The 24,257-nt window shown below is 39.9% G+C and overlaps 1 protein-coding gene across 3 annotated transcripts in view; it reads left to right on the top strand.

Moving 5' to 3' along the window:
• Positions 1–24,257, top strand: part of UNC5A (unc-5 netrin receptor A) — a 420,372-nt gene that overhangs the window by 338,207 nt on the left and 57,908 nt on the right. For 2 of the 3 annotated variants that reach the window (XM_056574721.1, XM_056574723.1), the window contains 4 exons: positions 4,547–4,714; positions 6,780–6,944; positions 20,401–20,595; positions 23,429–23,704. In XM_056574721.1, coding sequence (XP_056430696.1) covers positions 4,547–4,714; positions 6,780–6,944; positions 20,401–20,595; positions 23,429–23,704 — 804 coding nt within the window. The remainder of the gene's footprint in view (positions 1–4,546; positions 4,715–6,779; positions 6,945–20,400; positions 20,596–23,428; positions 23,705–24,257) is intronic. The other variant, XM_056574722.1, reaches the window with a different exon arrangement.

The following is a 24,257-nucleotide window of genomic DNA, read 5'->3' on the forward strand; positions in this document are numbered from 1 at the left end:
AGTATACACGCGCACACACGCACCCTCATTTTTTCATGGATATTTGGGTAAAAAACTTTTTTTACCCAAATATCCGTGGTAAAATGAGGGTGCGTGTTATAGGCCGGTGCGTGGTATACCCTAATAAATACGGTATATATATATATATATATATATATATATATGTGTATATTAGGGATCAACCGATATTGATTTTTTAGGGCCGATACTGATAATCTATGACCTTTCAAGCCGATAGCCGATAACTTAATATGGAATATCGGTATAAGTTATCAGCTATTTCCCCCCCCCCCCCCCCTGGCTCCGCAGAAGCCACTGCAGATCAATGATTGAAAGTCGGTGCTTTAAATCAATGAACTGCAGCGGCTTTGCGGGGCCAGAGACCGCCACCGCTGCCCGCTTCTCTCCCCCTGCCTGTCCTGGGGTCCTCCCTAGTCCAAACACCACCACCGCCGCTGCCCCATTGCCTCCCCCATCCCCGGTTTTATAATTACCTGTTCCCGGGGCCCGGGGTCCAGCTTACTTCTGGCTCTGGCGGCGTCCTAAGCTGTCACTGTACGCACTGACGGTAATGTTGTGTTGAGGATGTCACTTGTCATTGCGCTGCACAGCGCACAGCAATAGCGCAGGACGTCTCAGGAGCCAGAAGTAGCGCGGACCCCGGGCCCCGGGAACAGGTTATTATAAAACCGGGGATGGGGGAGGCAATGGGGCAGCGGCGGTCTCTGGCCAGGGAGGGGAAGCGGGGGCGGGGCATTATCGACATAAGGGCATGGTAATTGACGATACCGATATCGTGAATGTCCAAAATCGTGAATATCGGTCGATCCCTTATGTGTATATATATATATGTATATATATATATATATATATATATATATATATATATAGTCATGGTCGTAATTGTTGGCACCATGAAAGTATTTCTCACAGAAAATGATTGCAGTAACACATGTTTTGCTATACACATGTTTATTCCCTTTGTGTGTGTTGGAACTGAACCAAAAAGGGAAGAAAAAAGCAAATTGGACTTAATGTCACACCAAACTCCAAAAATGGGTTGGACAAAATTATTGGCACCCTTTCAAAATTGTGGATGAATAAGATTGTTTCAAGCATGTGATGCTCCTTTAAACAGGTGTGGGCAATATAAATATCACACCTGAAAGCAGACAAAAAGGAGAGAAGTTCACTTAGTCTTGGCATTGTGTGTTTGTGTGTTCCACAATAAGCATGGACAACAGAAAGAGGAGAAGAGAACTGTCTGAGGACTTGAGAACCAAAGTTGTGGAAAAATATCCACAATCTCAAGGTTACAAGTCCATCTCTAGAGATCTCGATTTGCCTTTGTCCATAGTACGCCAGATTATTAAGAAGTTTGCAACCTATGGCACTGCAGCTAATCTCCCTGGGTGTGGACGGAAGAGAAAAATTGATGAAAGGTGTCAACGGAGGATAGTCCAGATGGTGGATAAGCAAGATGGTAGATATTCAAGCAGGTTCTGCCGACTCAGGGAGCATCAGTGTCAGCGCGAACTATCCGTCAACATTTAAATGAAATGAAACGCTATGGCAGGAGACCCCGGAGGACCCCACTGCTGACACAGAGACATAAAAAAGCAAGACTACATTTTGCCAAAATGAACTTGAGTAAACCAAAATCCTTCTGGGAAAACGTCTTGTGGACAGATGAGACCAAGATAGAGCTTTTCGGTAAAGCACATCATTCTACTGTTTACCGAAAACGGAATGAGGCCTACAAAGAAAAGAACACAGTACCTACAGTGAAATATGGTGGAGGTTCAATGATGTTTTGGGGTTGTTTTGCGGCTTTTTGCACTGGGTGCCTTGAATGTGTGCAAGGCATCATGAAATCTGAGGATTACCAACGGATTTTGGGTTGCACTGTACAGCCCATTGTCATAAAGCTGGGTTTGCCTCTGAGCTCTTGGGTCTTGCAGCAGGACAATGACCCCAAACATACATCAAAAAGCTCCCAGAAATGTATGGCAACAAAGCGCTGGAGAGTTCTGAAGTGGCAAACAATGAGTCCAGATCTAAATCCCATTGAACACCTGTGGAGAGAACTCAAAATTGCTGTTGGGAAAAGGCGCCCTTTCAAGAAGAGAGACCTGGAGCAGTTTGCAAAGTAAGAGTGGTCCAACATTCCGGCTGAGAGGTATAAGAAGCTTATTGATGGTTATAGGAAGCAACTGATTTCAGTTCTATTTTCCAAAGGGTGTGCAACCAAATATTAAGTTAAGGGTGCCAATAATTTTGTCCAGCTCATTTTTGGAGTTTGGTGTGACATCATGTCCAATTAGCTTTTTTTCCTCCCTTTTTTGGTTTAGTTCCAATACACACAAAGGGAATAAACATGTGTATAGCAAAACATGTGTTACTGCAATCCTTTTCTGTGAAAAATACTTCATCTTCTAGAAAAATTTCAGGGATGCCAACATATACATAAATAATAAATTTGAGTAGCCGTATTAGTCCAGTGATGCAGATGCAAATCAAAAAATGTTGCAGTATCTTGTAATACCTTTTTTATTGGACTAACAGAATTTTTTAGAGACAAGCTTTCGGGATTCCTCCCTTTATCAAGTCCAAAGCAAATCTAAGCTCACAAGCAGAAGACACAGGTTACATCTTACAAATATTAAGACAATAGATGTGGAGAATTCACACTATATGGGCCATAAATTGTCCTGTTATGGGAACATAGACTAAATAGATAAGGATGAGAAAAAGGGGGAGGGGGGAGCAGGGGAGAGACTGTAATTAAGCAGGACAAAATCCATATTGAGTCCCCTGTTTTGGAATAAAAAAAACAGTATCACATAAACACACAAGAGAGAAAGACGTTTGAAGCGAAAATGATACTGTTTTTTTTATTCCAAAAACAGGGAACTCAATGTGGATTTAAGCTTCTTATCTATGTAGTCTATGTTCCTATAGCAGGACATTGTATGGCCCACCTTAGTGTGAGTTCTCCACATCTATTGTCTTAACCCCTGCATATTTGTGAGATGTAACCTGTGTCTTCTGCTTGTGAGCTTAGATTTGCTTTGGACTTGATAAAGGGAGGAATTCCAAAAGCTTGTCTCTACAAAATTCTGTTAGTCCAATAAAAAAGGTATTACAAAATACTGCAACATTTTTTGATTTGTGTATATATAAAACCAAAGCATGAGAAAAAAAATATGTATTTTTGATTTAGCTATAAACAGTCCAGTCCTGATAATTAGTGTTGAGCGGCATAGGCCATATTCGAATTCGCGAATATTCGCGAATATATGGACGAATATTCGTCATATATTCGCGAATATTCGCATATTCGTTATATCCTCGTTTTATTTTCGCGCATGCGAAAATACGCGCATGCGAAAATTAGCATATGCGGAAATTCGCATATGCGAAAATTAGCATATCCTACTTTTCGCATATGCGAATTTTCGCACGCCAGTCTCACACAGTAGTATTACAGCCTTCTTTACACCACACAAGCTGGAAGCAGAGAGGGGTGATCACTGTGATGTGTACTGTGAAGAAAAAAAAAAATAAAAAAAAAATAAAAAAACGAATATTCGTAATTACGAATATATAGCGCTATATTCGCGAAATTCGCGAATTCGCGAATATGCGATATTCGCGAATAATATTCGAATTGCGAATATTCGCGAGCAACACTACTGATAATCATGAATGTACCGTAGTTATGTGATATAGAACTGGTCAACCAGCATTACCAGCAGGGGTCAAGTCCTGGGAAAAAAAATTGAGGGAACTCGCCCAAGATTTCCACTCAAGGGCTGGTCCTGCAGGACTCCTGCTAATTGGAACGGTGTTCCTGCTGTGGGAAAAGTGCAGGAACTCAGTTCCCACTCATTTCTGCAGGACTTGAGCCCTGATTACCAGTATACCTGTAAAATAGTAGTTCTCCAATGAGCCTATGTCATCGTGAGACATGTTTCTAAAGGGGTCCTTTGGGTAAAATTGATTCCTGCTTATGGTTAGGACTTGGTTGGTTCTGCCACCCACCTTTAATACTTACATATACACATGATTTTGGTCTATTTGCGCTATTTCTATACAGACTGAAGTTCTATTTTCTGTAACATGAAGCATGGCTATTGTTAGTTTATTCATGGTTACGGCCTAAGGAGATATATCTTGTCTACAGGCTCCAAAGATGAAGCCTTCAAGACCTAAATGTGGGATTATTGGTTGACTGTAATATGCTTGCCTTATAATATCCATCTTATTTACTCAGTAATATGGTGTCTATGAGTCAAGATTGGATAAAAATTCATTGCTCGGCTTTGCAGATATGTCTGCCATAGACAAGCTATAACAGAAAATTGCATTGTGCCCACCAAGAAAGCATATACCCATGTATATCCTAGTATATATTATTCTATAAGAAATACACAGTTGATTAGTTCTATAACATTGATGTATAGCTTTGATGTGGCAGCCCACATTGATTCTTTAACCAGTAATAACTTTTTGTGCAGTTTTAACTCTGTATATTCTTTTCAAGTTAATGGAGGATGGTCTTCATGGACTGACTGGTCTCCATGTAGTACAACCTGTGGTAGAGGCTGGCAGAAGAGAAGTCGAACTTGTACGAATCCCACGCCATTAAACGGTGGATCATTTTGTGAGGGGCAGAATATCCAGAAGACAGCCTGTACAACCCTCTGTCCTGGTAAGTGCCATTATATGTAAGATGCCATATTCATTTGTGTCTGTCTATCTGCAAGGAAGTACAGTCTTAAAGGAAATCTGTCACCGGTGTTACCTGCACAAACCTATCAGTACCAACAGATAGTGCCGGTGACACTGATGACAACGGTACTCACCTTGACCCGTTCCGTGGCGGGGATCTTCGGTAATTTCCTACGTTAGCTCCAGTCCTGGCAGCCAGCTTGAGGCATGGGCGGAGCTTAGTGATAGCACCGCTGCTGCTCCCTGTTGGATCCTGCTTTGAGAGAACAGCAGCAGTGAAATCAGTAAGCTCCGCCCATGCCCCAAGCCAGGTGCCCTGAGTGGAGCTAAGAGAGGAGATTACCGAAGAACCCCGCCATGGAACGGGACAAGGTGAGTACTGTTGTCATCAGTGTCACCAGCACTATCTGTCGGCACCAACAGGCTAGTGCAGGTGTTACTGATGACAGATTTACTTTAAAAACATGAGTACATATATTGTATAGGTGATGGCTACATATGCCAAAACATAGTATGGTGAGAAAGGATCTGGGTTAATTATATATCTTAAACAAAAGTCTGGTGTAAAATATTTCTATAAGTTTTTACATTTGACTGGAGATAATATAAATCTCTCTTACTTACTTACCCTCTCTCATAAGTTCTGTGATGCTGTTGATGGATTCTTGGGGAAGAAATGCTGTATCTGGCAACTGTATGTCCCTGAGGGATTTAGTGAAGAAAAAAATGCAACAATGACTATTCTCTGTATCAGTTCTTCAGACAGCTGAAGCATAATTTTACTGCAAGAATACCATAGATCTCAGCGTCAAATACTTTATTATTATTAAGGCAGATAAGATGGACCATGTGGTCTTTTCCTACCAACAATCTTCTGTCTCTCTGACTTGAGGGTTGATTGGGAAATTGAGCTCTCAATGCTGAAATCTGGGTTTGGATAGAATGATCCTTTCGAAAGTTGCATGAGTTAGTAATGTGGTACTCGGGGAGATAATAAGTGTTGTAGTGCAGATTCGCTGGGAGTAGCAGTTCCTTGGGGATGTAAATAATGATTTTACATGGTTGGGTAGTGTAGCTAACTTCAGTGTCATCAGTGAGCTCCAGTTAAGTCACACGGCACTACCTCCGACCATAGATCACTGAAGAGATTGGTATACACAGAAAGGTCCTTAGACAGCGATTAGTAGATACTCCTTCTTTAAGCTGGAACTTGAAGCACAATGCCCTCACAGTGTGGCCTGGAGATGACCGTTTAGGTTAAAGCCTTTAAAAGTCCATACAGTACAATAATCACAGTACATGCAACCCAGATCTGTCTCAGGAGAACTGAAACTTGCAACTGAAACAGAACTTATGACTTGCTTAAGAATATGTATAAAACTTAAATGGACTTAGAAGAAACACTGTGGACTAGGTATATGTCTGCCTAGCAGGAGCAATGCTAGGACAGATGTTGCAAATTAAAACTTGTTTTGGGTCGAGCCCTGTGAGGAAAAGAAGTTGGACTAGCCACTCACCCTACAGTCTTTCTTGAAACTTCTGCATAGAAGCTTAGGTAGGGAGCATGTCATGTGACCAATGAACCCCTTATCTCATGCAACATAAGCAAATGTTAAACCCTTAAAAGTTTAGAATACCTCATTGTGTATGCTACAATGGCAATGCAATACACAAAAAACAGGTATGAAGGGCAACCCTGTATTCTCATTCCACAATTTTAAGTAGTTAAAAGAGAGAAGGGTTTTTCTAAGCCACATAACAACTTTACTTATTTGTAGCTGGGACACAGGCACCAGAATACTGCATCAATACATAATAAAAGAATACAGCCTTTTCAGAATACATAGAAATGTGTTTCTTCTGGTATCAGGCAAGCATAGAGAAAAAGCTGTGTGTGATGCAAGATCAGGAAAGCTCCATCATAAAGGGAAATTTTTTAGAAATAGTATATGTTGAGGGCTTACATGCATGAGTTGGAAAGACAATGTTGAGTTTGCTAAATATGTACTTTTTCCTTTTATTTTGCTGGTTGGATATGTATACAGTAAGTGGAGGATGGGCAGAGTGGAGCTACTGGTCTTCTTGTACTTCTGATTGCACCCACTGGCGAAGCAGGGATTGTACCCAGCCAGCCCCAAGGAATGGTGGACCACAGTGTCAAGGGCCTGACACAGAGACCCGAAACTGCACCAGTGAACTCTGCATGCACAGTAAGTACAGCTAGCCCTATCCAGATATACAATAATTAAACATCCCTTAAGTCTAGTTGAATGCTGAGAATTTACATGACCTAATTTGTATATCCGCTATGTTTCTAACAAATGTGTTTAATATTACGCTCATCATTCCATTAGTCATCCAAATTTACAATTAACTTGTCCATCTGGAGCTGGAGTGGAATAGATTTTTGTCCCCAGTTCGGTCAGTTCAATGATTCTATATTTTATCCAGACTTCAAAGGGAATTGAATCTGAAAACATTCTATACTTATTAACTTTGTTCTCTGTGGAATCGGCTCTCAAGAGACACAATTTCATCTGCAAAATAAAAATAAAAAAGACAGTGCAATGTTTCATGTTAGTGGATCAAACTACTGTTTTGCTGTAAGCATTCCTTGCAACTCACAGATTGCTATCTTCAGGCTGGTATTCCTTGGGGTATCAGTTGGCTGGTTATACAGTCTTAGTGTCATTTTCTCTTTTATTGGTGCTATTGGAGATTTGGAAATATCCATTAAGTCTATCAGATATTCTGTCAGAAAGGTGAAATAGTTATGTAGGGTTATAAAACTATCTTGCGAGATGACCTGCTAATATTATTAGAGGCTGACCCATTAATCTAAACATCTCATGGACCTCGTGGATGAACGAAATAGAAAAAGATTGCACTCGTCTCTACAGGAAACAGACTTTCTGCTGAGGTCTCTTATTCCTAGGCAACCAATTCCTGCTCGAATGCTATCTATCTTTGTAACTGTTCTTAAAATATTTGTTCAATTTAATCAGCGATAATTCATGATCTATCTCAGCAGAAAACAAACCTGATTCCACCAAGATAAATCATGTGCTAATGTCGGCTGTAATGGAAGAGTTAAATGACTTTTTAGAGATTACAGTAATTAATTCTCCCCTTAAAATCTAATTCCGATTAAGTGTCCTTGGGGAGGGGAATGTTGATTTTATTCCATGTTCATACATTTCTTTTCATGCTGCTGTAAATGCGCCTTTGAACATTTTAATGTCAATGTGGATATGTGTATTTCCAAGGTACAAAAGACTCTCATCATCTTAAAAGACCCCTGTTGTGCCAATGCAAAACCTTTAAAAAAACCACAGGAAATATTAAAGGGATATTCCAGTATTCAAGGATTTTTTTCTTTTATTTGACAGTGCTAAAGCCGCTGTAAAGTTAGTGTAGTTTATAATGTAGTGTCTGTACCTGTGGGATGGCTGGTCTTGCAATTTTTATGTGACCTTTGCCCCGCTGTTTATTTTTAGCAGCCTACAAAACTACTGTCATCTCAGGTTTTCCCAGGTTGCAGCACAGCTGACACAGTACATCTGTAGTCAGGTGCTGAAAGGGAACTTGTCTGGGTGGAGCGATCGCTGGGTTGGAGGCAGATCATTCTCCACAGGGCTGCAAGGAATTGTAGTTTTAAGTACAGCAAGCATGGAAGAAACACTAGCTGTGCTGCAATGGGTGGGATGGCTGATTTGTGGGAGAGAGATAAATGACACAACAAGGGATTATGGGACTTGCAGTTGAAGGGAGGGAACTCAAACAGGAAATAGCTATTTCACAAAAAGAAAGCAGCAGCTTTATGGTAACCCCACAACATAGCCATCTAGCCCCAAGACAAGCATGGATCGTTCTTAAGCATGTCCATTACTGTATGGCAGGTAAGTGCTAAAGTTGCCTTATATTGGATACCCCAACATCTTGTATAGACTATACTAGAAGGCCCTCATGTATTGCAGCTTTGATACATACTTTAATTTTTTTTAAATACCCTCCAGATAGGCCATCAATATCTGATCATTGAGGGTACAACACCTTTGGAAAGGCATTTGTTAGAACCTACAAACATAAAAATGTATATTTCATGGTATTGTTTTTATTTGAGCTGGATATGCAGTTTAGGAGCAATAGTAGTCCAGACTATATTAGCTCTTTATATTCAGTGTTCTCTGCTGTGTGTATAGTTGGATGGGGACAGAAATGGGCTGCACTGTGGCTTTTTCTGTGCAGTCAGGAGATGCATTGAATGTCTATATTAAGTTAATGGTGATTTAATGAGAAGGGTTGACTAATGGGATGCAGGTAGGCAGTAATTAGACATGACTTTGCTCTGGCACATGAAAGCTGTGCAAACAAACCAGACTGGCAGTACCTACAGGGTACAAGTGCGCTCTCAGGCAAAGCAGTCACACTTACATTAGACGCATGGGGAGATATATATTTTTACCAGGTTCTGCTTGTCAAACATAACCACAAATAATGCAGCGCACATAAAGAACAAAAATATTTTATTGTGAATGAATAGTCATGTTTGATGTTTGCTGCTATGAGATGTTTTTTTTTTTTATGAAAAACAATAAGGATTTACAAGGTGCGAATTCAGTAAGTAACAGCAATACTGAGATATATATGCTATAATAAAGTAGATGCATAGACAAGGTAAAAGAAGAACAGTGATATGCCGTTACCCTTTACACACTTACTTGGTACTGAAGAGCTTTGGGTGCAATAGCCTGAAGTGCCTCTGTTGAAGCATCAAAAGATGATGAGAAGAAAGCCCCGGGTCTTGTAGATCAAACAATAAAGTGTCTCAGATTCATATGGTAAAATCGGAATCAGCAAATTTTTCACATCCGATTATTACATCAGGATTACTGGTTTCAAACCAGTAGATGTAATAAAGTACCAGGGTCTACTGGTATCAAACGCATCATCCTGATGTGAAACCCTAATGGGAAATAAAGATACAGTATACTGACTGTTATTGTCTAAGTTACAAGGCCAAGGGGTTTGGCACCTATTACACTGTTTACTTCTTATTTTCCATTGATAATAAAGTAGATAGGTTTTATATATGTCCTCACTATGAGGCTGTGTTCACATTTGTAAAATTCAGTGGCATATTTTAATCTAAAGGAGTAGTCTAATGAAAAGTATCAGTTTTCAGTAGACTACTCCTTTAAACCGTAAAAAAAAAGAGCCACAATTTTTGCTGTTTTTACCGTTAACAGTTAAAAATGCATGCGTAAAATATTATACGATGGTTTGGCTTTACTAACCTTTCTAAATAAATATGTACCTTATGATATTAGCGCTATCACAAGTTAAAGAAGAATACATAGAAAATTACTAGGACTGGATTAATGGATGGATAGATGGACAAAGAGATATAACATATCAAAAAATAGACAATTTAAAGTGTACCTGTCATTAAAAAAAATATATATTTTTTTTGGCCAGAATTTAAGTGTTCAAACCCTGATGGATGACAATGAGCAGGGAGAGAAGTACCAGGATGGCCCCATAAACTTAGATTGCTAAAAAGACAAGAAGGAGCACTCCATAGTGTAAAACTGCAAGCTCAAATAAAAACATTTAATGCGAATAAGTCCTTAGCAAAGTAGGTTGTGCGTTATGCAGCACAACAATGGTACAAAGCGTGATAAGATCGCCTCAATGCTGCTACTCCACAGTAAAGCATCAAACAACTAACAACCTCCGGGTAAGTGGATAACTTCAGGCGCTGAGAGACCATACAGGCAGATGAATGTTCGAGATGTTTATTCCCAACATGCAACGCATTTCGCGCCTAAGCGCTTCATCAGGCATATGGACAAGGGAAACAGGAAATATATATATAGCAGTTGACATTAACCCGTTGGTGGAAATGACCACCTGTTAACCCTTTATGTAGTATGCATGTACAAACCAATAAAAATTACAATATTTAAAAAGCATAAATTCCGTATACAAACAAGTACAAGAAATTACAGTACAATAAAATACAATATATAAAATACAATAAGGGAGGGAATAAATAAATAAATAAATATAAAAAATATATAAATATAATCATTCCAGTAGATTGAAATCAGTAATATAAATCCCAGTAGAATGAAATCAGTGCCCTCTAGTTTCAGGTTACCTAATGAGATAGGGATGAAAAAATGCAACAAACCCACATTGTTTTTGTTGTAACATAATTAACGTGGAGATGTCTTTTACATCTTGTACTACAAATTAATTTTTTTTTATTAATGGTTCCTTCAGTTGTGATAGTTCAGTTGTCGTTTATCTGCTGTCCTGTGAGTGTCGTCTACAATACGTGGGCTGCACTGTTCAGTCAGTCCCGTATGAATAGACACCGCTCGAGTATAAAAAATGGTTTTATGTTACACAGTGTGTCTCGGCACTTTACTACTGTGCACCAGAAAAATCTGAGTGCTTGAGGTTGTTGGTTCTTGAAATGATTCCGAATGATACTCCTAATAGATTTCAGAACATAATTAATCATGTGTCATACTGGATTTTTAAATTAGGTTCGTTGTTTCCTAATGGACTTAATGAAACTATTGAAAATACACGCTGAATGAACTATATGCAATTATTCTAATAATTACTATTGGTTTATATTGTTATTGTATTTTATATACTGTATTTTATTGTACTGTAATTTCTTGTATGTGGTTGTATACGGAATTTAAGCTTTTTAAATATTGTAATTTTTGTTGGTTTGTACATGCATACTACATAAAGGTTTAACAGGTGGTCATTTTCAAGGGTTTGTGTCAGTAGCTATTTATAAAAGCACTTAGGGGCGAAACGTGTTGCATGTTGGGAATATACATCTTGAAAATTCATCTGCCTGTGTGGTCTATAAACTTAGATTGAGCAGACTAGATGGGCCAGATGGTTCTTATCTGCTGAAATATTCTATGTTTCTATTGTGAGTCAGTTATGGCCTTGACACAGAGCTTGGAAAGAGTGCACAATGCGCACATGTATCCAGGCTCATTCCTATGATTGGTCAGGGTCTAAACATTCAGATCAAAATGTCTCTACGACATAGCAGAAGGTTTTTTTCATTACAGTGCCTATTTAATGTGCAAAAGAAGAACTTTGATTATAGGATAGACTGCAGACAATAAGAAGCATCCAGTATGACAAGTCCAAAGAACTGAATATCCAAAGGGAAAAATGTCCTGCAACATCAAAACCTTTAAGATTATCCTAGAAAACAAACCTCATAGAAATTAGGACATACTGCAAAATGGCAAATCACAATTTAGAGACAAACAACATAAATGTCCATAAGAAAGCGCTCAGGATACAAGCCTCAGACAGCAGGGGGTCAGACATCCTGGAAATCACATATTTTAAAGGACAGAAAAGCATTCAAGCAAAAAAAGTCATAGAAGATGCCACAGTTAGACAAAATCCAGAAACCATTTGAGCTGACTTTACCTCAGAAGAGCAGGATAAGAGAAAACAAATGTATTATTCTACATTCATCAACGCTCTGCCCTGGCACACAGCCTTGTGCTAGCATTATAAAAACATATCAAAGTTTGGCATCAATAAGAGCTGACAGATCAGAATAAAATAAGCTGAAAATGACATGTGCGTCAGACTCATAAATCTATATAATAACTGCATCATTGTCCTACAAGACAATAAGAACAATGTCCTGCAATTTGAACATCTTTCCTCATAATAGAGACCAGGCTGAATCTTAAAAAACAACAAACTCCAACAACTAAGGCTGGCAATGGACATACCTCTAGAAAAACAATGTCCATTGACAACTCTGTTGGTCCATGACCAAATGTTCCATAGCTCTCATGACCAGCACTCTCAGAGACTGTCTCAGTATTGTGTCATTGAAGGAAAACCTATTCAAATAAATCTTAGTGTCAAAATGCAAATGACCAAGTAATTAAAGAAAATCTGTCATGGGTATCACCCGCAATGACCTGTTGGTACAGGCTTATGATGTGGGTGATACTGATGAAAATTACATTTACCTTTATTTGTTCGTTGGCTCCGTATGTCCTTAATGCTTGTTTTTTATATATATATATTTGAGGGGTTCCCAAGTCCCAAATGCACCCTGATGTCCAGCCCGCTTTCTCTTCCTTATGAAGATTTATATCACCCCTTCTGCCTTAAGCCTCTTTTCGGCACTTATTGTGCATGTGCTGCTTCCAAGATACACCCATAAGTGCAGTGAGTGCTTAAAGGAGGTTGAAGGCAGAATATATAAATATTCATAAAGTGGGCTGGATGGAATAGAAAGAAGCTGGATGTCAGGGTCCACTTGGGACTTGGAAACGCCCCTCGTGCACCAAGCCGGGAATTATATTGCATATATTGAAAAATGGGCATTATGAAACAGCAAGAAGGAAAGAAAGGTAAAGACCATTTTCATCAGTGTCATCCGGCACAACAAGCCGGTTTCAACAGGTTAGTGCGGGTGACACTGCTGACAGATACCCTGAAGATTAAGAAAATAGAATCCAACTATACAAAATACAATTTACACTACATCATTTGCAACAAAAAAAAAACACAAAAACGCAAGACAAGATACAAATACCTAAAGCAGTCATACACATCAGATTGTTGTTGGCCGAATTCACCATTTTTGGGTGCATTGGACAACCATTTAATTCCGACTCTTGACTGGTATCATGGAGAAAAGGGTCACATGTGTTAGGTTTTAACATGCCCATTCCTTTACATACATGCTTACTTGGGTGAGTCCAATGTGCATGTGATTGTGGGGATTAAAAATGATAGCTAGTTGACCATAAAGGGATACACCACTGCCCCAGACCCTGACCCTAGTTCCTAATGATGGGAGCGTGCTGTGGGGGTCATGATGTCATGTCCAAGCCTTTGTGACATCTCAACACACCTCCTCAAAGCAAGTCTATGGGAGGAGGAGTGATGGATGCCATGCCCCCTCCATTAGATTTGCATTGAGGGGGTGTAATGTCACAAGGGGTGTGGCCATGACATCACGACTCCCGCAGCCTGCACCCAGTGTTCGTAACTTAATGTTCCCGGACACTGAGGCAGTGAAGTACCCCTTTAACTATGTGTGGTCAGTTTAACCTAGAAATAGACTCAGAAAAAGTGAAATGCAAACAAAATGACAGCCAATGACCAAGAGGTTTATATATAAAAAACTAACATTTATGAAAGCGAACCAGGGAAAACAAATCAATTCAAGTGGGGACATAGTCAGTCAGTAACAAGACAAATACAGAATCAAATCAATATTCAATAATACAACCAGGCAGCAATAAGGCACCTAACAACAAACAACTAACAACCATTACATCACAATGTCCTGAATAGGCTCAAATTTTACCTCAATAAAAGATAATTCTACTCAGAAAAGAATTTCTAAATTAACTGTGCAGTCTTTGAAAATCCATATTAAAGCAATCCAAACCACCCAGCTAGTAAACACTGTACAACAAATTGCATTATCATTGGAAAATATATACCCAACCATGTCAACCAGACCATCAAAGCAGACCTGGCAACAAAAATTAGTTCTATGTCAAATTTAATTCTGACATACAACTCCACTGTAAGGCACCATCACCTCTATGACAACAGACATGTCAACAAGCAAAGTGGCAGCCTTCTGACCAAATAACTGGCATAGCATTACAAATTTTCTTTTCAACAGTTTTGATAAATGAGGTTCACTGTGTTCAACAGAAATCCCAGACTTGGAACCCACGTGAGGCAAAATTCAAAAAAACACCATGGAAAGATCACTGACAACTAAAAGACCTTGAACTTCATGTTTTTCTCTTTACACAAAAATTAGGCCACTAGCTGGATAAGCTGCATATTTAACTGTCATAAATGTTGGCACATGCCATATTTGTGTTGAATCTTGTGATTTTTTAGCACTCTCACCACTTTAAGAAAGTGTCACACAAATAATCAAGGCATAGTGGCAGGGAATAAATGTGTCACATCTTACTTTACCAGCCCTCTGTTTAGGGCTAGCGTATGAAATCCCAGTCTTACTAAATCTCCCCCAAAGACTTCCTTTATAACCAGGAGCTGGAGCATTCAAGGCCTGAACGCTTAAATCTTTAATGTTAAATAAACAACCAAGACATCAATCAAACACTGAAAAATATTGACATACAAATCCTCCTGGAAACATAGACTGAAGCAGATAATGAATCCCTGGTGCCCACTGGATGCAGGGAAATCCGTCCCAGCCCTGAAAATAAAAGCATCAAGCAAGGCTGTTATTCGAGAGAAATATTAGTCTGGTACGAAAGGATGTTCCATGTACCTTTGTGTATGCAACATACATAGCACCGCCACAGCCTCCTTTCTTCTACACAGACAGCTAAAAGATTTTACAAAGTGAAGATACAGTCCTTTTCAAGGCCCAGGGAAGAATTCTCATCTGTGGAGACCTTGGTACGACAACAGTAGTAGGTTTAGAGTTTAAGAAAAAAAGAACTTAATAGGAAATAGGAAAAATTTGTATCAAGAGATAATACGGAAGATTTTGGGTTCTGGATGAAAGTAGTGTAAGAAGAGAGATGGAGATGTATACCAGAACTGTGTATTTATTATGCAACACTTGATTTAATAAATAAATATTTCTTCTTTAAAAAAAAAAAAAAAATGCAGAAATCTATACCAGCTCAGATCTGGCATAGATGTCACCTTTATGACACCTTTAGGCTATGCTCGCATGGTGGAAGTCCGCAAATCCGCTTAAATTCTGTTCTGCCAAGCTTGCACAATTCTGCTGAAATTCAAGGCCCCATTGACTTCAGACGCAGAATTCAGCAAAATTATAGACAGGTCTTAAAATTCTGTGGAATATGGAAATTTTGCTGTGTGAATGGCGATTTTGGGAGAGAAAAAAGAGAAAAGAGGGGGTGCTCCCTTGATATTGTATATCGACTTGGTGTGACCCTCCACCACACATAAGTGATATACTCAACTAATTGGGTGACGTAGCTCTGTCCCAAGGTTCTTGGGGTTGTGGCTCAGAGAGGCTGATGTGAGTGAGGGTAAGGTAGGTATAAGGATGGCTGCCGAAATGCAAGTAACAGAAAAAAGAAGGACATACTTGGAGGCACTGCCCAAAAGATGGTCACAAATTGGATAGACACAAGCCTGCACAGGACAATAAATATTTTATTTTTGACAATACAGACGATGCATTTCGGCACACAAGGAGTGTCTTCCTCAGGTCCAAATATACAATGCTAAAAGACAGTAATGATAAGAAAAATAACCAGGATGTCAGATATTGCTGTGTTGGCCTGAGTCTATTCAATTTGTGACCTCCTTTTGGGCAGCGTCTCCGAGACCGTTTTTATTTTTCTGTTACTTGCTGTGTGAATGGGACAGCGGAATCCGATTAAGGTCAATGGGCAATAATTTTTGGTGGAATTTCTGGGGGAGATGTTTCCATGTTAAATTTTTCCCCAGAATTTCTCAGCATAAATTTACCATTGATGTGTGATGGTTTTACTGTTCACACTGTTGCACATGTTCATTCTTTTGGTTAAATTCTGTGTGGACTGAGCAATGAGAACAGCAACGGTCTGTGTGGCCCTAGCGCCGATTGATATCAGTGGTGGCTGCTGCACTGCACTCAGACTATCTACCCGACACAGTGTGAATGTACCCTTACAGTCGCTCTACCTGTCAGATCACAACCACCTGCCTCCATATGTTATCAGCAATGTATAAATCCATGGTATTCTTAAAATGCCCTAAGTAAAATATAAGCACCTAGCTTTCATTTTAAACTTTGCTAAGGGATTTTAATAGAATACCTATTTATTGTTTAGAACCCTATTGTTTATAACATAAAAGATAAACTGGGTAACACTTTACGAACAATTGAAATCTATTATGCCCAATCTAATTAAAATATAGCAGACAATACAAATGAGAAAATGCCACAAACGAACAAAACCTAACATCACATCAATGACATTTTGACATGATGAGAACATTTCCCTACCAATCTATTATTTTAAGGCTAACACTGACTAATGTGTGGGAGAAAAGAACACATCAAACTTGTTAATATAGTTCTGCATTGTTTATTCACACTGTGGGGTATGTTCATATGACAGATTCTTCTGACATTAAAATCAGGCGTGAATATCTGTGTCAGAAACTGAAGCAGACCTTTAGAATTCTGACTTGAATTTGCAGTTTTACATGTTATGGACTTGCACATGGGTTAGCCCAATTCACATGTAAATGAACTAGTTTCATAAATAATGGTTGGTATATATAGCAGGAATTACATTCTATTAGTAAGCTGAATGTACCCCTTTGGCATCTATGGCGCAGCAGGATGGAGATCAGTGTGGACACAAGGAGCTTGCTGTGAGCCGGGGAGTGAAGCATGCTATCGCTACTCCCCGCTTGTACTCCTAACCAAAAAGGGTCTCCTGACCAATCAAAACCTTTGACAGGTCAAAAGTTTTGTAATAACAGGGACTTTTTAAATCCACACACAAACCCCCTTTCTAAAATCTTCACACTGATCTCTTCAGTCCACTTACCATATTTTTCGCCGTATAAGACGCACTTTTTCTTCCCCAAAACTGGGGGGGAAAAGTTGGTGCGTCTTATACGGCGCATACCTGCGGCCATCAATGGCTGGGACCCGCCGCTAATACAGGATATCACCGATTGTGGTGATGCCCTGTATTAACCCTTCAGACGCGGCGATCAAAGCTGACCGCCGCGTCTGAAGCGAAAATAACACTAACCTGGCTGCTCAGTCGAGCTGTTCGGGACCGCCGCGGTGAAATTGCGGCGTCCCGAACAGCTTACAGGACACCGGGAGGGACCTTACCTGCCACCTCGGTGTCTTCTCCGTGCCGGGATCCCCTGCATGGCCGGCGCTCTCCTTCATCGTCATCACGTCGTCGCGCATGCTGTCCTGTCATCCAATAGGAGCGGTTGTGCGTAGCGTCATCATGGCGGCGACGGAGAGCGAGGATAACCGGCAGCAGAGACGTTCCGGAGCGACAGGGACACCCCGGGAACGCGGCGACAGCGATGCAGGGTGACATCCAGGGCACTGGTGGCGCGTCCGGAGCGGCGGAGACACGAGAGTACTATCTCCTATAGCAGTGGTCTTCAACCTGCGGACCTCCAGATGCAAAACTACAACTCCCAGCATGCCCGGACAGCTGTTGGCGCTCTCCTTCGACGTCATCACGTCGTCGCACATGCAGTAATCCAATAGGAGTGGTGTGCGTAGCGGCGTGATGACGGCGACGGAGAGCGTGGATCCCAGGGAAGAAGAAGTCCGGAGCGTCGGGGACACCACGGGGACGCGGCGACAGTGATGGAGCGACATCCAGGGCACTGGTGACGCGTCCGGAGCGGCGGAGACACGAGAGTACTACCTCCTATAGCAGTGGTCTTCAACCTGCGGACCTCCAGATGCAAAACTACAACTCCCAGCATGCATCTGGAGGTCTGCAGGTTGAAGACCACTGTTGGGTTCAGAATCTTTATTTTTTTAGATTTTGCACCTATAAATTGGGTGCGTCTTATACGCCGGAGCGTCCTATAGGGCGAAAAATACGGTATGTCTTTGAAATAGTAAATAATCCCAGAAGACAGAAATCAAAATGTTGTTTAACAATTTCTACAACAAATTATAAGAGATGAAGGTGTAAATCAGGATGTAAAGCGCTTTATTATATATTTTATATCTGAAAAAATTAAACAACAAGAGGCTAAAAGAAAAACATGCTAACAGTTGGCTTTGCATTAAAGGGGTATGCTGGGCACAGACAAATGGTGCTCAATTAAACTATCATTAAGGCTGGATTCACATCACGATTTGAGTGTCCGCTGCACAGATACGATTTCGGAAGCTCAAATTGCCTGAAATCGTATCTGTGCAGGGACGGGTAATGACAGATACAGAGCCATTAACTATTATGGGGCTGCGGACCCGATCGTAGTCTGCTAGTGACTACGATCTGGTCCTTTTCTCAGCAGGTCCGATTTTTGACAGAGACTGAAAATCGTGGCAGACCACGATTTTAAGGCTATGTCAAAAATCTGACCTGCTGAGAAAAGGACCAGATCGCAGTCACTAGCAGACCCGTTGCACAATGAACACTATAGGGTCCTGACGGATCCTATTGATGGTGCCTGTCTGTATTCTGTTTGGTGTCAGTTTGTTAGCATGATTTGAGTGGAGAGAGAATTAGTGGTTGTAGTATTTTTTTCCTCCTCTCCCGCTATTTCAATGGATGCAGATGTATATCTAGCTTAAGCTAAACTCAAAGCCCCCCCCCCCCACTCCCAACTAGAAGCCTTGTAATGCAGCACCTTTAACTTGTCTTGTCTTCTCTTGTGATTGTTCCCCCTCCTGACTGAGGTTAGACGTTCCTTTAAATAATTGCTTGGCAAAAGCCAAGCAGGTTCATGCCAAACCACTGTACTATTGACACTGCACAATCTCATGAAGAAACATGTCCACAGTAAAAAGCAAGCACAGATATATGCCTGATTTGGTAACCTTTGTATTCCTTCCACTCAGTGTGGCACTGGGGCTTATTCTTGAAACTGCTGGAGAGTTGAAGAATTTGTAAGTTCCTTCACTGAGAATAGAGGCAGCGTGAAGGTAAATGGAAGTAGAACGGCTTATTTCCAGCAGAGCCGAGGAGTTAGACAGGGCTGGGGCTTGAGTCTGACACATCCTCCACAGCATCATGTCTCACCATGAGTGGGAGATTAGAGCCAGGCGAAGCATGGCAAACAGCAGTCAGAGACAGTGACACAGAAGTATAGTTTAAATTGGGCTTCTCCTGTCTTTACATTTCATAATAAAACAAAATGTAGCTTTAACCTTTAGGCATAAAATGCCAAATAAATCCTGCTCATCATTATACAGAATTTTGCCTGGCCATACAGGTGACATCCTTACAGTAACCAATCAGTAAACATTAAAAATGCCCCCTTAAAAAGCTGCATACCTAAGGAGTTCAAGTTTCTCATAGCCTTACCCTTTTGTAAACCCATTAATAGGCTACATCCATCACCTATGCTCACCTGGGCCACAGTGAAAACATGGACTGGCCAGGAAGGGAATGGCAGGCCCCACTATCAATTGACTGTAATTCCATAAGGCCTAAAAGCAGACGTCACTAGTCCAGTGCTTAGCAAGTTAAGTCTTGCAAGGGATTTCAGCTATTCCTGGGTTTCACATATCTCATCCAGATTTCCCTGCGCTTGCTGAAACCTGGTCGCTGCGTATGATAGGTACCTTGGGGGAATATAGCAATCTACAACCAGCATTCCTGTGACTGTCTCACAATACATAGATGGATATAATTATGGAAGCATTGGTTAATAAAGTATTTGTACCATTCTATGGTGACTGGTTGGATTTCATAAACATCTGATCAAAATGTACAATCATTTTCTGTGTAAAACAAGGATACATTGAATACTGTAACAAGTAGCTGAAAACCTGTTCTAAGACTACAAATGGCAATTGTGCATAAGCTTTATATATATAGCACAGAGAGCCGAGTCATTGCATATATTATTATTTCATAGACAATTATTCATTTGAGCTTATTTTTCTTTCTTTGGGTGCTGCAGCGGTAGGCGCCCCTGAGGACGTGGCCCTATATGTTGGCGTTGTGGCAGTAGCGGTGTTCCTAGTACTGTTATTAGCAGTGATACTGGTCTGCTGGCGAAGGAAGGAAGGCCTAGATGCTGATGTGGCCGACTCCTCCATCCTGACAGCTGCTTTCCAGCCTGTCAGCCTCAAGCCTGGCAAAGCAGGTAAGAACTGATGGCACCTGTATAATATAGAAGTGGCTTGAGTAAATGTGTTAATGTATATAAAATGAAGATGTAATAGTGCATATTCAAATTTTTTTATTTTATTCTATAGCATATTGTTGCTCTTTGTGCAGTTTTTATAAGAGCAAGATCTGTGTTCTTATATACCGGCTGTAGCTCCAGTATTATAGTCTCTAGCTGTATTTGCAATTCTGCTGGTTTGCAAGAGAAATAGTCAACAAGTGTGTCAGACACATTCCTACCTGGAGAGCAGAGATCCTATTGAATTCACACACCATTCAGGTCCCATTTTAGGGGTATTAGAAAATGCAACTGTGTGACCTGTGTTGCATTTTCCCTGGAATATTTTTTAAAACACAACAAAAAAATATGTCTGTGTAAGACCTATTACAGTGAACACAATATCATACATTGTCTAAAGGTGGTGCTTAAAGAAATGCAAGAGCAGTGTGTAAAATATCCAGGGAGTAGTGACAAAAACAGCACTTACCAGGGTTTTTTTTTCTTTTTTTAAGCAATAGGTGAAGGGACAGCATAAAGCCCTCTAAAGAAACATGCTACGGGCACTGTTCCTGAGATTGCGGGAGTCCTAGTGATCGGAACCTCACTCTGCAATCAGACACTTATCCCCAATCCTGTGGACAGGGAATACGTTTTCTTTGTTGGATAACCCCTTAAACCACTTAAGGACTCAGGGTGTACCTGTATGCCCTAAGTCCGCTCCCTTTCCGCGTGGCCCCACATCATAGGGGGTCGGGGTCGGCCTCTAACAACAGCTGGGACCCATGGCTAATTGTACACGGCACTGATCACGGTGCAGCATGCTATTAACCCTTTAGATGCGGTGTTCAAAGTTGATTGCCGCATTTAAAGTGAAAATAAACTACTCCTGGCTACACACAAGGAGGGTCCTTACCTTTCTCCTGCGTGGCCGATCGCTGAATGACTGCTCAGTGCCTTGGATCCAGGCATGAGCAGTCAAGCGGCAGAATCATCGATCAATGTTATCCTATGAGACACCATTGATCAATGTAAAAGATCAGTTAGTGCAGCATTATACCCACTAGAGGGGGCTATAACACTGCAAAAAAAAAGTAGAAAAAAAAAGTTAATAAAGATCATTTAACCCCTTCCCTGATAAAAGTTTGAATCACCCCCCCCCCTTTTCCCATTTATAAAAATGTGTAAATAAAAATAAAAATAAACGTATGTAGTATCGCCGCATGCAGAAATGTCCATATTATAAAAATATATTGTTAATTAAACCACACAGTCAATGGCGTATGCGCAAAAAAATTCCAAAGTCCAAAATAGCGTATTTTTGGTCACTTTTTATATCATAAAAAAAGTCTGATCAATGCAAAAATGGTACTGCTAAAAACTTTAAAAAATTGCAAAAAATTAGCCTTCATACCGCCCCATACGTGGAAAAATAAAAAAAGTTATAGGGGTCAGAAGATGACAATTTTAAATGTATACATTTTCCTTCATGTAGTTATGATTTTTGCCAGAAGTACGACAAAATCAAACCTATATAAGTAAGGTATCATTTTAATAGAATGGACCTACAGAATAAAGATAAGGTGTCATTTTTACCCGAAAAATTTACTGTGTAGAAACGGATGACCCCAAAAATTACAAAATGGTGTTTTTTCTTCAATTTTGTCGCACAATGATTTTTTTTTTCCAGTTCCATATGACTGATTTCATTACAAAGTAGAATTGGTGGCGCAAAAAATAAGCCATCATATGGATTTCTAGGTGCAAAATTGAAAGAATTATGATTTTTTTAAGGAGGAAAAAGAGGTAAGGAGGAAAAAGAAAGTGCAAAAACTGAAAAATCCTGAGTCCTTTAAGGAGTTAAGTACATAGGAAGTGAAGGCTCCAACACCATGGCAACCTACCATTATATCATACAAAGACCACAACATTAAATGCATAGAAAACTGAAGACTTGTTTAAGTTACCAGCATACAAAGAAATAGTACATTACTAAATATTGTAATATTACCTGACTATAATAGTACTTCACCATATAGCATCATTTCACTTGGCTACAATAGCCTAACATGAATAACAAAGGACTAATGGAATGCATTAGAATCTGTGTAGAATTATTAAATATAATATCACAGAAACGCCAACAGTTCATTTCTCTCATTCAGGCCCAATCGACCCATGGCATTAGTATAAATGGCGACCCATGGCATTAGTATAAATGATCTACCTGCATTTAGTTTGTAGTAAAATTTTATAATTTTCCCCATTTATGATTTAATGATCATTTTTTCTCAATACCCCCAACAAGAAGAATCGCCATGAAAACCTTTAGGGTGCGTTCACACGTCGAAATTCGAGCAAAAAAAAGAAGACTACTTTGTCCCTTTGTGTAAAGAACTAAAGAAATGTGGTAGAATAGAACTCTGTGATATATACATAGTAAGATTCTAGGTATGCAAGATTTTGAGGGTATATGACTGACTGATCTTCATAAAAGAAAAATTCATTTTTTTTCCGGGATTTATTTTAATATATTCACACTGCTATGCTGCATTTAGCAATTATCATAGTAATTATCATTGTATTTCATAAAAGCAGTACAACAGCAATTATGCAAAGTATTCACACATTTACATACACAAATCTGTCCTCCAAGATTCCACACTAACTTTCTTTTCAAGTGTACAGGAGGATTGGATTTAAGTATAAGATCAATAAATGGTGAATTATGTATGTACATCGCTGGATGGTGTTAAACATTGGTATGATCACACCTGGAAAATAAACATAGATTTCTTTTTCCTTTACTTAGGCCAAGCTCACCTATTAACTATTCAGCCTGATCTCAGCACAGCAACAATGACCTATCAGGGATCCTTGTGCCTACGACAAGATGGTGGCAACAAATTCCAGCTAACCAATGGACATTTACTGCCACCTATGGGACCAGGTTTACCAAGGGAGCATAGTCACACATTACCAAGGCTCTCCACCCAAAATTATTTCCGCACCCTACCACGTGGATCAAGTAATATGGCATATGGTACCTTCAACTTTTTAGGAGGACGTCTTAAGATTCCAAACACTGGTACTTTTACTTTTATGTTAGTCATTTCATACTGCAGTACTTTCTTTGAAATATTGCTTCAACAATAATAGCACAAATTAGACAGAGGATTTTCTCAAGAAGGCCCCCTTGTCATTGTGTCCTAATAAATCACATGATGCCACAGAGGGAGGTCCATTGTTTGGAATAACCTCTAGGAGCCAGAATATGTTTGGGGGCTTGAATCAGCTTTAAATTACATTGGTGGTCACACATTTTTGTAATACTACTTATATTCCGCAATGACCATTATAGAAGTAATGCCTGACTGTCTCGGGTTTCACCATAGTTGCCAGTCCATTGCCATAGTGGATATGATCTCAATGGGATTGTCTCTCATAAGACAACCCCTTTAGTCCGATTATATGAAATTATTGGTAAATCGGTCAATTTGCATTAGATTTGAGAAGCTGCCATTGGGCCAAGACTTTACTGCATGTCCTCTTAGTAGGCAATGTGTTAAAAATTTGACCAAATAAAATAATAACATTGTCAGACTGTATCCCAGCTTTTCCCACAATATCTAATTTTTAAA

The sequence above is a fragment of the Hyla sarda genome, chromosome 4, assembly GCF_029499605.1.
Source record: "Hyla sarda isolate aHylSar1 chromosome 4, aHylSar1.hap1, whole genome shotgun sequence".
Lineage (NCBI taxonomy): Eukaryota > Metazoa > Chordata > Amphibia > Anura > Hylidae > Hyla > Hyla sarda.